Below are 16,740 nucleotides of genomic sequence, written 5' to 3' on the forward strand. Positions count from 1 at the left end.
TACGTTAGATATGTATAAATTTAAATTTATTATGCAAGATAACTTGTAATTAAATGATAATATCAAATTTTAATATTAATGAATATATTCTTTTCTTTTAAATAATGAGAAATACCATCCACAATAATTTTTTTTCTGGTTTAAGAAATCTTAATTTTATAATCATTAATAAATTTTAACTAATTATAAGTTGGGTTAATTAAAATTGAACCAACCCAATTTAGAAATTGAAAAACCATAAACAATGAAATATTGAAGTTATACTGAAATTGTATTTGCTTTTTTATTGCAGTAATGGTGGGAGTTGAAGATTGACCAAATTAAAACTAAACTGCAGGACTATTATATTTACTTAATTTATGGATACGAAATGTTTTCTTACATCTTAAAAGATAAATATTAAACCTAATTTAATCTCCCAACACATTTTAATATAATTGCCTAATCGTCCTAGCATCTTCAATATAACACGTGTAAAAATACGAACACCTGACATGCTTCAGAACTCCATGCCTACTAGGACTTGTATGAGAACATTTCGGAACACTGCCAACAAGACCAACCTTTAATCATGAAAGATCTACGAGAATATTGATGATTTTTATGTAAGCTTTTTCTTTTTCGTTCGCTTATGAATGTGGCCCATGTCCAACGGTGGCTTCAACAGTAAGAAAAAGAAACAACCGACCATTGTCTCCGAATACGTGTTTTGAGTTGAACCATTGTTTCTTAACTAGTTTTAATTATTGTTTCATTGGTCATTATTTCACACTTACATGGTTTTTTACTGCTGATTTTGCACCCAACGTTAAGCTACTCTGGCAGATTGCCCCACATTACCTCCCAAATAAATTAGCTTTAAGAAAAGTGAAGACCATAAATAATCATACTTTTGACTTTGAAAATCATGAAATGCATACTTTATCACAAAGGGTTTTTGTTTATCATTTTCTTTTTGCAAAGGGAAAATTATGAGCACAGGTTGATGCTCTAGAATGCTATAGTTCAGATGCCTCAGTTTCTTATAACACACAGAAGTTTAGTTGAGAATGAGATTAAAAGGTACTTCACTAACGTACCTATAGTCTGTGCATTAGTGTTAGTAAACTCGGCTAGCATGACACTCTTACTTTGGTTACTGAACATAAAGAGATCAATTATAAATAACAATCAAACCTTACCATACAATAAATTTCAATTAAGAAAATATGGAAAAGTCAATCTAAATTTTTCATTAGAAAAAACATAGATAAAAAAGTGGTTTTCTATTTTATGAGAAGAAAAACAGGAATACATAACTATAACTCCTTTATGTAATTTTACTTTTGTAACTTTCAATATTTTTAATTTGATGCCTCGTTTAATTACAATATTGTTTATAGTCTTTACCAAGTTAATTTTTCATAATATATATCCTTAATCATATATTTATATTAATTAGATCACTTTAATAAATTGACTAATAAAATATAATGATTATAATTGTAAAACCTAAAGAAAAATAATAAAATAAAGTATATAATAAAATAAAATAAATTAGTTTGGTGTGGATTTGTATTAAAATTGTTGGTGGATAAATAAATTAATTTATATTTTTATCTATTTATTGTTTATTTATATATGATGTGTTCAATAGTGTAGATTTGATGTAATAACTCGCGTAATATGCTTCGATTTTGAAGAAACCAAAACATATAACGACGTAGTGACATTTTTTAAAATTTCAAGAACTTATAGACCTCAATTGTAAAATAACTGAAGCATATAGGACTTTTGACATCAGATAATAAAAAATCGAAGTTGAAAGGTGACCAAAATTTTCAATTTTTTTCAAAAGTTTTGTTATTTTTTATTTTTATCTTCTAAATAGATGCATGGCTTCATTTATTTATACAATCGTTCATATCTACTTTCTGTAGTGGTTCCCTAAACAATCGATGCCAAAAGGTTGATCAAAATTTCAAAATTGCTACTTGGTTTTCTTTTCTAGGAAAGACATATGGCCTCGGTTATTTGAACAACCACTGTTGTATCTCCTTTCTACAGCATTTCCCTAAACAAACGAGGTCATAAGGTTGATCAAAATTTCAAAATTGCCACTTTTTTTTTCTCGAAATGACATATAACGTCAGTTATTTGAACAATTGAGTTGTATCTATTTTTTGCAGCAGTTCCCTAAACAATCGAGGCCAAATAAGGTAACCAAAATTTTCAAAAATTGAAGTTGAAAGGTGACCAAAATTTTAAATTTTTTTCAAAAGTTATGTTATTTTTTGTTTTTATTTTCTAAATAGGATATAAAGCTTCAGTTATTTAAACAATCGTTCATATCTAAATTTTGTAGTCGTTCCCCAAATAACCGATGCCAAAAGATTGATCAAAATTTTAAAATTACTATTTGTTTTTCTTCTAGGAAGGACATATGACCTCAGTTATTTGAACAACCACTGTTGTATCTACTTTCTGTAGCATTTTCCTAAATAACCGAGGCCATAAGGTTGATCAAAATTGCCACTTGTTTTTTTTTTTGTTTCTAGGAATGACATATAGCCTCATTTATTTGAATAGTTGATTTCGTATCTACTTTCTACAGCAGTTCCCTAAACAATCGAGGCCATAAGGTTAACCAAAATTTCAAAATTGTCACTTGTCTTTTTTTTTTGGGAAGGACGTATGGCCTTGGTTATTTGAACAATCATTGTCATATATCTACTTTTTGTAGCGGTTTTACGAATAACAAATGCCATATGCCTCGTCTAGGGTTATATTCGTAAAAGAAACACATGTTACCATTTCACATTTCTCTTTTCCCTTCTTTTGTGAACGAGTTCCACCGTTCACTACTCGACTCATTTCGTCTTCAAACTTGAAGCTCACCCTCACTACTCGACCACCATCTCTACTTCGCACCTTGCTGTCACTATCGCACTATGTTGATTACTTGTTATTGGCATCCCTTTCGCTTGTCTCTACCGTTATGGTCAGTTTGATTGTCATTTTTTTTTTTGCACTTTTGTGTTTGCACAATAATGTAGATTTGGCATGTTAACTCACATAATATGCTTTGATTCTTGTACGCAATTACATATAGTGGTATGGTTTGTGATTCCAAGAGGGAAAAATTCTACGTTGGCTCATGTAAACCACACCCTGTCTTTGATTGTGCTCATTTAGTTCATTTGTAGGTTGTTTGAGATTTTTCCTCTAGAACGAAGATAAAGCTTAATACTTTTGTTTATATTTTGAAATGTTGTGGTCTGTGTAAGATTTGGAAGTTGCGCGATGTTGGATAATAACATGCAACAAGAGATGAACAAACGAATTCCCTGCGTGCTCCTCATTTATGGACTATGCTACCTTCAACCATCGGGAAAGGCAAGTTTGGTTCAAACGTTTTCTGTTTGAGATTCAATATAAAAATATTTTAAAAAAATATAAAAAAAAACTTTTGGCCTCGATTATTTCTATAACTAAAGCAAAAAAAGGTATGTTACAACGATTATGAGAAGAAGCGCTATCATAGACCCTTAAAATTAAATAATTATATCAAATAAGATATAATCTATTGTCTCGATTGTTTGTGGAACCGAAGTAGAAAATGGTCTATGATAATAGTTCTCCTCACAATTTTCTCATTTTTATCAAGTCTTAATATACCTCAATTGTAGAACATGATTATCGAAAATAACTACATTAGTAGTTTTGTATGATATATATATTTGTATTATTGTGTGTACGTGTAATTTAAAAGCTTGTAGCTTTGTGGCAGAGGCATGAGGCTTGCAGGTTAAGGGCTTTTGGGTTCAATCCATGATAGGGTTATGTTACTTCGGTTATTTAATTTGATGTGTATTTAGATTGGGAGAGTGGGGCAAACGACCTTAGGAGTAAAAGGAGAGAGAAGGTGCTAACTGACAATTTCTGGTTGATTTTTTTTGTATGGATAGGCCCACGGGAACATGAAAAAAAAAAGGGTTAAATGAAATGGTTAAAATGATCATTAATAACTCTTTAATTTAAAATCTAAGTCCTTTATGAAAATAAAAAATTATTGTAATTAAAATAGTATTAAAGAGTTAACCAAAAAACTAAAATATGAAGATATGTTATTGACTAAATAAATAAGGAAACATGTTACGTAATATATATATATATATATATATATATATATATATATATATATATATATATATATATATATATATATATAATGAAAAATAAAATCTAAACTTATACTTTTAAGTATACAAAATGTAATTAAAGATACTGCAACTTAACCACTAAACTTATTTATGAATGGATTAATACAATCCAATCAATTTTCAACAATCAACAAAAAAAAAATACTAATACTTCATAAATAAAATAACAAATCAAAACATTGAGTTATATTTAATATATAAAGAGTTATGTAATCAATAAATAATTTAAAAATATCTATATGGATTACGAGGTGGGAGGAGGAATCACTCAATGGTGTAGATTGAAATGTCTAACACATTCTATATTTTTCTATTACGTATTAATTGTAATATCCAAAAAATATAACATAAAATTATATACAGGTGTCATCATTTAATAATATAGTAAAACAGTTACTGAAAATAAAGTTACCCTTACAGTTATTACAAAATAACCATAAAATTTAAAACTTTACAAAAAGTCCTACACTATTCCAAAACTATGTGCATAACCGAACAATTATTACCAAATTAGGATTATAACCGAACGGTTCATACAAAAATATTCACAAGACCGAGTGGTCTTGTACTAAGCCGAGGGGTCCTCTCCTTCCAAGGACTACTCCACCGAGAACTCCTTTCCAACTGCTCACACCCATATGCTGATCATTGTAAAAGAAGAATCGAACAAGAAACATGGACAAAAACAGGAAATAAGGGTAAACTAATGTAATTTAATTGTATACACATACATACATTTCACACAAGTCCAAACAATGCAAGACTGAACACTACAACATACCAAAATCGAATACAAGCAAACATATACAAATCGAATACTCAAGTAATATGACCAAACATTATACTCATGCATAGACCGAACATCATAATTCATGCATAGACCGAACACTTGACTTGACCATCCGAATTGTATGAATGTGTAGCTATAGGTGTTCCTGCACTTGTGGTGGTGCAACAAGACCCCCATCAAGCTACCCCACAAGGTTAGTCCAGTGAAGATTACCTCGATACCCTGAGGTTAAAGGATCTCCTGTCATTCTCACACATGAGTTACTCCTCTCTACTTGAGAATGAGTAATCACAAAATATCAGGATAAACACCAGCTTAGCACGATACCCACATTCATACTTTACAATTCAAATACCATCCACGAGACATTCCTCCTTGGAATTCTCTTCCATATTACTTGAAAACATAAAGCCTCATCAATTAACATAGCATGTCATTCACCAATCATATACTCACTCATAATACTGAAAACCCTATGAACTTTGGAGACCGAACAGTTTCTCACCTCCCCATGACAGGACCGAACAGTCTATCATAGACAAGACCTAACAATTTACCGAACACTAACGAAGGTTGACTACTAGGGAAAGTCTAACACTATATTAAAATTGAGTATTAAAACTAAGTTGAATATCAAGACTAAACCGAATATTAGTATAAGATTGAGTGCTAACACTAGCATAACTGCTAGTATAAGACCGAGCGCTAACACTAGCATAACTGCTAGTATAAGACCAAGCGCTAACACTAACATAAATGCTAGTATAAGACCGAGCGCTAACACTAACATAAATGCTAGTATAAGACCGAGCGCTAACATTAACATAAATGCTAGTATAAGACCGAGCGTTACAACACTAGCATAAATGCTAGTATAAGACCGAGCGCTAACACTAGTATAAATGCTAGTATAAGACCGAGCGCTAACACTAAGATGAAAAGTATTATGATTTCTAAACCACTGAAAAAGATCACAATCCACAAACAAAAAATATGTACATGAAAATTATAAAAAATAAAACAGAAAGTAAATAAATTAATTTAAAAATACAAAACATAATAAGTTGTATTTAATCAATTATAAATCTGTGTTTACAATCTAATTAATAATAAATTTGTGTTTAAAATATAATCAATTATGTCATAAATATTAATAAGGTATTTATAATATAATTGATGGTATAGTTTCCATATATTATGTATTTATTAATATTTATAACATTTATATTGTAATTAAAAGTCGTAATTAATTGTGCTATTAACTTTTATTAATATTTATATTCCCTATTATAATAAAATAAATAAAAAAATAAAATATGAATAATAAATAATATTTTATTGTTTATGTTTTATATTTATATATTTCATTTCATACAATTTCATTTTTTATTAAATTTGTTCTGTTTTCACTCTCTCACTTTCAATTCTCTACATGTACCTTTTATTAACTCCATAGATTTTTTATATTTTAAATCAAATTTGGTTTTGATACCTCTCTAATTTTTAATTGTGAAATTAATTCTTTAACATTTCGAAAACATGACATTCTTTTAATATGTAATTTTACCATAATCAAAATTGGTAAACAAAAATTCAATATAACAACAACAAAAATTCAATGAAGGTAGTCCTAATCAATAAAGTTATAGCTACAATTAGTTGTCAAAATTAATATTTCACACCAATACTTGAACAGAAAATACAATAATTAAAGCATATTTTTAAAGAATATAAGATTCATTCAATATTAATCGTTATATGAAGAAAATCAACCTAAAGTCAAAACATAGTTTTAATGATATTGGAATAGTTAGTAATTAGTATTTTCATACATAGATTTTGGCGTAGAGTATTACTATAAAACAGGTAGAACAAATCAGACGATGCCACGTGATCCAAAACCCACATGACCATATACGTCACCCAACACCTACACATTGGCGTAATATACTATAACCACCGAACGAGGGCAATCTCGGGAAAACCCTAAATCTCCACGGCAAAATCTTCAATCACTCTCCATTTTCTCTCATCTCTCTCTCCCTTTTTTCTCTCCCTTCATTTTCTCGCCCTCACCGACTTTCTCCCTGACCCGCCCTGACTCACCGCCGACTCGGTCCCCGGCCGTTTCGGTCCAAACCGTCATGGAGATCGCCCACGAACCACCTCCTTCCCTTGACGGAGGTCCCATCCCCGTCGAGACACTCGCCAATTCCCCGTCGTCGTCTTCCCCTTCCTCCTCCTCTTCCTCCTCCTCCGCTTCGTCGCCGCGCGGTCCCAAGGGAAAGGAGATCGAGTCTACCTCTTCGGCGATGGGGACGGCAGCCGTGCCAGCCAAGTACGATGACGAGGAGGAGGAGGAAGAGGACGTATGCCGGATTTGCCGGAACCCTGGCGACGCCGAGAATCCACTCCGGTATCCGTGCGCTTGCAGCGGGAGCATCAAGTTTGTGCACCAGGATTGTCTCCTTCAGTGGCTTAATCACAGCAACGCGCGCCAATGCGAGGTTTTACCCTATCTGATCTTCAACGTGAATTAACATGTTTTTATTGGATTTCTGATCCGAATTTTTTGTGTTTGGGACTTGTTCTTGTGTAAACGACGTCGTATTAGTTATTTTTATCGCAGAGTAGCGTGTATTTTGTACTGCTTCTGATTGATGAATGAATTACGGTAACTTGTGCAGGAATAAGTTTTCCAGTGATGAAGTTAAAGATCCAAAAATTTCTTAATTTGTCATTTTGTTGCTAAGGATGATGGAAAGTGGAAACCAAATAGGGCTGCCATATGTTAGATTTCCTCTTCATGTTAAAATATTGAACGGCTAATGCTAGGAATGTATTATACCTGTTTATGCCTAATGGTTATAGTTGAAAGCTAAAGTCGGTTGCTGAGGCACAACAATTTGCAATTTTGAACTTGATAGCATCAACAAAAAGAGAATAAAAAATAATTATCCTTGGTCTTAGTCTTACAAGAGTTTATTAAGCACGCTATAGATTTGTTTTTGTAAATTATGCAAATGCTATGTTAAATGGTAGGTTTTTTTATTCCAAAATCTGTCAAAGTAAATTAACCCCTCCTTGCACCATTTTTATGTACCTGTTTCTTCCTTATTGGGATTTTTTTTTTCTTATAAATGTGCTTCATATGTGCTGCAGGTCTGCAAGCATGCATTTTCATTCTCTCCTGTTTATGCTGAGAATGCCCCAACTAGGTTACCTTTTCAAGAGTTTGTGGTTGGAATGGCAATGAAAGCATGTCATGTTCTTCAATTCTTTTTGCGCCTGAGTTTTGTGCTATCTGTGTGGCTTTTAATTATACCTTTCATAACATTCTGGATATGGCGGTTAGCTTTTGTGAGGAGTTTAGGTGAAGCCCAGAGGTTATTCTTAAGCCATTTATCGACAGCTGTTATCTTGACTGATTGCCTCCATGGTTTTCTACTTTCTGCAAGCATTGTCTTCATTTTTCTTGGGGCCACTTCTTTGAGAGATTACTTTAGGCATTTGCGAGAAATTGGGGGTCAGGATGCTGATAGAGAAGATGAAGTGGACAGAAATGGTGCTCGAATGGCTAGAAGACCACCTGTACAAGCTAATCGAAATGCAAATGGTGATGGAAATGGTGAAGATGCTGGTGGAGCACAAGGAATTGCAGGTGCAGGCCAAGTAATTAGGAGAAATGCTGAAAATGTTGCTGCACGGTGGGAGATGCAAGCTGCACGACTTGAGGCACATGTTGAACAGATGTTTGATGGTCTGGATGATGCTGATGGAGCTGAAGATGTTCCCTTTGATGAACTTGTTGGCATGCAGGGTCCAGTTTTTCATTTGGTTGAAAATGCATTTACTGTAAGTCTAACTGATTTTTAAATAACTTCTGATTTAATGAATTTTAATAAATTGCTAAATTCCATTACTTAGTAAGTGTTTATCAAAATGTATTAGATTATTGAGGTAGACAAGCTGTACTGTCTACTCAAGTATTATTTATATTATATATGCGGAAATGATCTTCTTGGTCTGCTTCTTTGGGGTAATGAATGAGATGTACCCTTGATAATTAACTTTTGTAATTCCATGTGGATGATAGGATTTTATATGATATAAGCTGGTTAAAATTTGTTGTCTCCTTAATATTAATTATAAGTATTAAGTACTTAGGAACTTGTAATCGCATGATTTTCAATGGTTCTGTTGGAGATCTTATGTTAACTAGAGATATGACCAAGTCTCAATATATAAGTAGGTGAAAATCTTACCTTATAAAGGTTGAGTTAGATTTAGATTTTACTTTCTTAAGATACGATATAGCCTATTATGCCATCCATTATTTGATTCCTCATGCTCTAGATGTTCAGTTCTCGGTGTGTTGGAGATCTTACATTAACTAGAAATATAACCAAATTATAGCATATAAGTGGGTGCAAACTTAATCTCATAAGTTGCTTTATAAGATTGAGTTGGATTTAAATTCTATTTGTTTGATGAGTTTGTTCACTCAAAATCAAATGTGGCATGAATTTTTTATCACTAAAGAAAGAATTTGTAGTTCACTTTATTTTCCTTATGTTGATTGATCATTCTGTTGATGCTATTGTTTGTAGTCTAAATTTTATTATATTTCACTGAAAATAAATTTTTCTCTGATTATTTACCTATGTCTAGGGTTCATTGTATATTGTTGACCGAAGAAATTCTTATGCTTTTTAAATTGTTGCTTTTTCTGATTAATTTTGTATGAAATCGTCTTCTTTTGTTCTCTGGAAAAATGAATTTGCTACTTGTCACATTTCTTACTTCAAACTGAATTTATTTTCTCTAAGCAGGTGCTGGCGAGCAATATGATTTTCCTTGGTGTTGTAATCTTTGTGCCATTCTCATTGGGTCGTATCATACTCCATTACCTATCCTGGTTCTTCTCAACTGCTAGTGGTCCTGTGTTGTCAGCTGTGGCCCCAATTGCAGACACATCTCTTTCTCTGGCAAATATTACATTAAAGAATGCATTAACAGCTGTTAAAAACTTGTCATCTGAAACTCAAGAAAGTGGGACAATTGGTCAGGTTGCAGAAATGGTGAAAGCGAACACTAGTGAGTTGAGTGAAATGTCAAACAACATAACATCTGCCTCAGCTGTTATCTTGAAAGGAGGCTTGATTGGAACCTCAAGGCTTTCTGATGTTACTACTCTAGCTATTGGATATGTTTTTTATACTTACTCTAATTTTCTGCTACTTTGGGATTGTTGCTTTAATTCGTTACACAAAGGGTGAGCCTTTGACCATGGGAAGGTTTTATGGGATTGCTTCTATTGCAGAGACAATACCATCCCTCTTCAGGCAGTTTTTGGCAGCAATGAAGCATTTGATGACCATGGTTAAGGTTGCTTTCCTCTTAATAATTGAGCTTGGGGTATTTCCTTTGATGTGTGGGTGGTGGCTTGATGTTTGTACCATTCAGATGTTTGGAAGACAATGGTTCACAGAGTTCAGTTCTTCTCTGCATCCCCTTTAGCAAGCTCATTGGTTCATTGGGTTGTTGGGATTGTGTACATGCTACAGATTAGCATATTTGTCAGCCTTCTTAGAGGGGTAACTTCTTGTCACACGATATAGTTTTTAAAGTCCTGCTTATATTGTTATTCACCGTTTCACATGATTTATTTGTTTGCAATGACAGGTTTTACGTAATGGAGTTTTGTACTTCCTTCGGGACCCTGCAGATCCAAACTATAATCCATTTCGTGATCTTATAGATGATCCTGTGCACAAACATGCTCGCAGGGTTTTATTATCTGTTGCAGTTTATGGGAGTCTGATTGTGATGCTGGTATTCTTGCCTGTCAAACTTGCCATGCGGATGGCACCTTCCATTTTCCCACTTGACATATCGTAAGCTAGCCCCTTCATCAATTTTGGTAGTTTCCATGGATATTGTATCACAGTTTTAAATTATGAATATGAATGTTTTTGCAGGGTATCTGATCCGTTCACCGAAATTCCAGCTGACATGCTTCTCTTTCAGATTTGTATCCCATTTGCTATTGAGCATTTTAAATTGAGGACAACTATAAAATCTCTACTTCGCTATTGGTTTACTGCTGTTGGTTGGGCTCTTGGTTTGATTGATTTCTTACTGCCTAGACCTGATGACAGTGTAAATCAAGATAATGGAAATGGAGAGCCAGGTAGGCAAGAAAGGCTACAAGTAGTACAAGCTGGAGTGCATGATCTGGGCTTGATGCCATTTGCAGGTGATAATTTGAACAGGGCCGTTAGTACAGTTGGAGAACTGAATGCTGTAGAGGATTATGAGAATGATGAGCAATCGGACTCAGAGTGAGTTCCCTTCTGATGGAAATCCTACAACTATCATTTATGAATTATCTTATATTTCATTCTCCCAATTTTTTTAGTTAACTCAATGCAAGAAACGAATCTAGCAGACTCATCAGTTTCTTTACATATGCTTGTTTTAGCTGTTGTTAGTTACCATGTCACCATCTAATTAAATATTTTGCTATGGCTATAGCAGTTATGCCTTTGTGCTTCGCATTGTTCTTCTGCTGGTGATTGCTTGGATGACACTCCTGGTCTTCAACTCTGCTCTGATAGTTGTACCAATTTCACTAGGCCGGGCACTTTTCAATTTTATTCCTCGCCTTCCCATAACTCATGGGATTAAATGCAATGGTATGTAAATGATTGAACTAGGTTTTCAAACTTTGCATGTGTTTATGACCTTATTTCTTTTCACAGATCTGTATGCATTTATCATTGGAAGCTATGTAATCTGGACTGCTGTTGCTGGAGTTAGATACTCAATTGAACAGATAAGAAAAAGGAGAGCTTCTGTTTTGTTTGGCCAAGTATGGAAATGGTGTGGCATTCTGGTGAAGAGTTCTGCACTTCTGTCTATATGGGTAAGGATGATCCTCTTGCTAATCACTGTGTTACTGAAGCTGGTCATTTGATTTTGCATATATCTGTATTTGCTTGTAAGTATATTAATTCCTATGTTTTATCAGATATTCATTATCCCAGTGCTAATTGGTCTTCTCTTTGAGCTTTGGTGATTGTGCCAATGAGAGTTCCTGTGGATGAAAGTCCAGTATTCCTCCTTTATCAAGACTGGGCATTAGGCCTTATATTTCTGAAGATATGGACTAGATTGGTGAGTTTGTTTCCTTTTATTATCAGCTTTTTTCCTGGCTTTAATTTTTCTGGTACAAAACTTTAACAAGTTTATTAAATACTGAATGGTATGTACAAAATATATTATGATTGATGTGATGTGGAAAACCTACTTTTTGTGTAAAAAATAAGAAAAAAATCTTATTTCTGCAGTACACTATTCCTGGTAAATTTATATCCTGCTGAATCGGTATTTATGGTATCAATTTTCTGGAATATTTCTCCTATATGTTTATTTTCAACCCAATGGCATTATGTGATTCATGTAGCCCCAACCAATCACTCTTAGTTTAAGACTTGTTACGTTTTTTTCTTGTTTGTTTCCTCATCTATTATTGTCATGAAAGACTAACCAAGTTTTATGCTAGTTGCTGACAACCTAAACATAAACCTCATTGTAATCTGGGCTGGGGAATTTGGGACTGGTTATGTAAGTGTTGGCTTCAAATCACAAAGAAGTTAGTATATAATGCCAATGACATGTTTTATTGATGTTGCTAACACCATTGTGGGGTTAAAGGTTGGTTATTTCTTCATATTTCTGATATAATTTTTTTTGGGTACATGGTATTTTTTCTTCATTTTCTGGTAGACTTAAAAAAGAAACATAATAGGGTATTGTGAAGTTAGGGGGGTGGGGTTAAATTGGCAAGGGTTGATAAATACTGAATTTTGAATGATTTATAGTAGGTTGGTAAGAATGAATAGAATTTGGAGAAATGAGTTTAGAGGGAAAATCTGGGTGAGTTTACTTGGTTTCTTGGAATTGTAATCAGAGGAGAGCTTTTTACTTGGAGATTTAGTTTGATGAACTACGACTTAGTTTGGTTACCATGTACGAATTTCAGATGATCAATTTCCATTCAGCTGACGAAGATGGGAAACCTTTTCTTAACAAACTAACAATTTGAGTTGCCCCCTTTTGCTCTTCCCTATCCTTTTATGTGTGAAATTTATTTGGCACATCCCGTTTGTAAATGATTATCTATCTCCCAAATGTTTGTTACATGATTGAGTTGAATGTATCTATTTGGTATTTTTAAATTGTTGACTTGGTTCTTTCATTAGGTTATGTTGGACCACATGATGCCTTTGGTGGATGAAAGTTGGCGAGTCAAATTTGAGAGGGTGAGAGAGGATGGGTTTTCCAGGTTGCAAGGTCTCTGGGTCCTTCGGGAGATTGTACTTCCGATCATAATGAAGTTGTTGACGGCATTATGTGTACCTTATGTTTTGGCCAAAGGTGTATTCCCAGTGCTTGGGTATCCGTTGGTGATCAATTCTGCTGTCTATCGGTTTGCATGGTTGGGATGCCTCTGTTTCAGTTTCTTGTGCTTCTGTGCCAAAAGATTCCATGTCTGGTTCACAAATCTTCATAACTCAATACGCGATGACCGGTATCTCATTGGCCGAAGGTTGCATAACTACGGAGAACATGTTGAGAAAGCAAATGAAGCAGCAACTTCTACAGAATTGCAGGACACTATTTTACTTGGTACGGGCTTAAATCAACAAGATCATGATGCAGATGTTGGACTACGGTTGAGGCGTGTAAATCATCAACATGTAGGCTGAAATGTATTTTCAGGTAGGAAGGCCACTGTAGGTTGGTGAAGTCTATCGGGCAGACGAGGTTCGTGAATCTCATGTATACTCCACCTATTTTGGGTAGTTATAACACCTCGTCATGACGCAACTGTGCTGTAGTTAACACTTAACACTTCTGTGCGTGCTTGTTTAAATTTAGCTAAAAGGGGAAAAATAAAATTGTTGATAGCGCATTTTTTTTTCAAAATAATTCTTTGTGAAATAGGGAAGTTGAAGGCATGCTATGAGACATACCTAACAACATAGTTATTGTAGTTAAATGTTCTGGTAATTACACATTAGTTACTAGTTTGATTGATACTTTTAACCGGTTAAACGTGGCTGGAATCTATGTACCCTTGATGAAAGATTTCCTTGTACATCCAACGCTAAGTAATACATCTTTATAGCAGAAGGGTGAAAGGTCAAAGACGATATTAAAATATAGTTATTGGGATCTAAGTATTAGTTTAAATCTCAATAAAAATGAAACAGTTAAGCACCGTATAATGAATAGATTTATTAATTCATTGTTTTAAAGTTTACTTAAGATTGGTATTAATTTTTTGTGTGATTGAGCTTGATTCTTATTGTGTTGTGTTTCTTTTGTGATTTTTTTTCAATAAATTTAACAAGTGATATTAGAATCAGGTTAGTTTTTCTGTTTCTTGGGAAAATTATTGGAAATTTTACATTGAGTAAAAATTGATATAAAGATGAAGATTTATTAAATTTAAAAATATACTAAATCAGTTCTAAAAATTTTCGGAATACATCCTACCCTTAGTTCAGATAACTGGTACAAAAAAGATTTCAATGTTGGTATTTTTTGGCCTTTAACGTCTAATACGAAATCGACATTATATCAAGAGTGTTAAATTAACGTTGGCCTATAAATCGATATTACTTGATGTCGAACTCTTATAACATGTGACGTTATATGGAGTTCAACACAATTCTCTCGCGCTTAGTAGTGATCAATGGGTGTGGCTTTTATGGGATGGGAAGGGAGAAGTTGACATCAGCTTTATAGGGGTCGCCGTCAAAATCGCTTAGCCATAAATTTCGCTCAACGAATATTTTCTCCTAGAGTTGCATTGTAAGTAAGTTGACGTTGGTCATGGTATAGGCTGACGCCAATATATATTTTAACCTTGAGTAGTGCATAGGCCGACATTGTTATAGGTTTTTTTTAATAAATGATTCATTTCTTTTGAATTTTACCACACCTAAAAATAAGAAAATCAGTATTTCCAATTGATATATCTAGAATTTATCTATTCACAATTCAAACTATATCAAAACTAAAAACTAAAGCTATCAATATTAAAACAAAAAATAACTTAAAGTAAACTGTTTTAGCCTAACTCCATCTTTCCAAAAGATATCATGTCCATTCCTACCTTAGCTTTCTAATTGTGGCATCTGTTAATAAAGATGGATTGTTGGATCGCTGCAAAATCAAGAAAATTTTACTATTATTTTCATTCTAATGTTGAAAGTGAATGTGATTTGTAAGATTTCAAAGCTAAATTATTACCTTAGTCCAATAATCTTTAATTCATACTCGGATGAAGGTCTTCATCCATGACATTATGTATCACCCGCATGCCTAGAAATTTGTCTGCTTTTTACACTAAACATGACAAAAAAAAATAGTATGATTAGAGCAGTCAAAATGGGTCACAACCCATGGACCATCCCGGCCCACCACGGGTTTAAGCTGGGCTGGGTTTGAAAAAAGTTATATTTTTTTATGCGGGTCAGATTTTAATCCGGCTCATTTAAACCCCGCTCATGCAGGTTGAACCCGTGGTGGGCCGGGTTGGCCCACCAACCCACCTACCTAATTTTATTTTATTAAAATTTAATTTTAATTTTATAAGAAAATATTTATTTTGTTTTTGCTTGAAAAAATTATTTAAGTTCCTTATTTTCAAAATTAATTAAACACACATGTTGGAAGTGAAATTTGTTTATATTTGAATTATAGAAAGTTTGTACTTTTTGTATTTAAAAAAAAATTGTAATTAAGTGAGCCAGTGAGCCAACACGTTTACCCACCAACCCGTGGTGGGATGGGTCGAATTTGAATTTTTCTGACTCGCTAATAAATGAACCGGGTTAGGTTGGCTCACTAAGTGACCAAACCGTGGTGGACTGGGCCGAGTCTGGCCGGGTAGCCCGTTTTGACAGCTCTAAGTATGATGGTCTAAATTTCACATACGAAAATTAGTAAGTTAAATATCAATGAATGTCAACCTTATGATATATTATTTCAATTTGCTTCAATTTGGGCCTACCCATAACTCTATTATTTTTTGAAACATTTGAAACATAAGTTAATATAATATCAGAATGAATTGATATGAAATAATATAATACTTACGTTTGTAACAAGGATTTCAAGTCAAATTTCATCTTCTTATGTAGGGAATAAAACCATCAACTTGGGCTTGTCTTGGTTGATCACAATCATTTGCTAATGGTCCCTATCATGTACCAAAAAATAGTGAATCTATTAATTAAATGTTGATAAAAGTGGACAATATTGAGTAACACATACCCATCAATGTATAACACGATATACAACTCTCTTTTAGACTCATCCATCTATGTTTGCATATATAATTGCTTGTATTTTAGTGTGTTTTCAAATGGTTGAATGACTTGAGGTTGAAAAAAGCCTTACATGGTTGCCCAACCTTGGTCCACTATGATAGTGTCCATGTACCTATAACAATAAAGTTAAGTATATATTAAAAAGTAATAATTTGAATTTTTAAAAAGTGAAACACAATTAAAAATCTTACATGTACCATAGTTGTATGACTGAAATGTTTAACATTATTTCTCTACCAACGACCTCCAGTGCATCATTTAGAGTAATATACAATGGCACATGATACTAGAGGCCAAATACTCTAAACTCCCACTCTAGCTCTATCGATTCTTTATTCAA

The 16,740-nt window shown here is 33.3% G+C and overlaps 2 protein-coding genes and 1 pseudogene across 2 annotated transcripts; all 3 read left to right on the forward strand.

Moving 5' to 3' along the window:
• Positions 1-6,960: 6,960 nt before the first annotated feature.
• LOC148206514 (putative E3 ubiquitin ligase SUD1) lies at positions 6,961-10,408 on the forward strand. The gene is made up of 3 exons (XM_088104337.1): positions 6,961-7,499; positions 8,155-8,847; positions 9,825-10,408. The coding sequence occupies exons 1-3, from the start codon at positions 7,137-7,139 to the stop codon at positions 10,269-10,271; spliced, it is 1,503 nt and encodes a 500-aa protein (XP_087960463.1). The 5' UTR covers positions 6,961-7,136; the 3' UTR covers positions 10,272-10,408.
• Positions 10,409-10,445: 37 nt separating this feature from the next.
• Positions 10,446-13,401, forward strand: LOC148206515 (putative E3 ubiquitin ligase SUD1). Its single transcript, XM_088104338.1, has 7 exons — positions 10,446-10,589; positions 10,678-10,889; positions 10,974-11,336; positions 11,530-11,690; positions 11,757-11,920; positions 12,026-12,171; positions 13,260-13,401. Exons 1-6 carry the CDS (start codon positions 10,473-10,475, stop codon positions 12,071-12,073), a joined length of 1,065 nt encoding a protein of 354 aa, XP_087960464.1. The 5' UTR covers positions 10,446-10,472; the 3' UTR covers positions 12,074-12,171; positions 13,260-13,401.
• LOC148206516 (putative E3 ubiquitin ligase SUD1 pseudogene) lies at positions 12,082-13,766 on the forward strand (annotated as a pseudogene).
• Positions 13,767-16,740: the final 2,974 nt, after the last annotated feature.

The sequence above is a fragment of the Vigna umbellata genome, chromosome 1 (assembly GCF_029865625.1).
Source record: "Vigna umbellata cultivar VRB3 chromosome 1, Vumbellata_1.0, whole genome shotgun sequence".
NCBI classification, from domain to species: Eukaryota; Viridiplantae; Streptophyta; class Magnoliopsida; order Fabales; family Fabaceae; genus Vigna; species Vigna umbellata.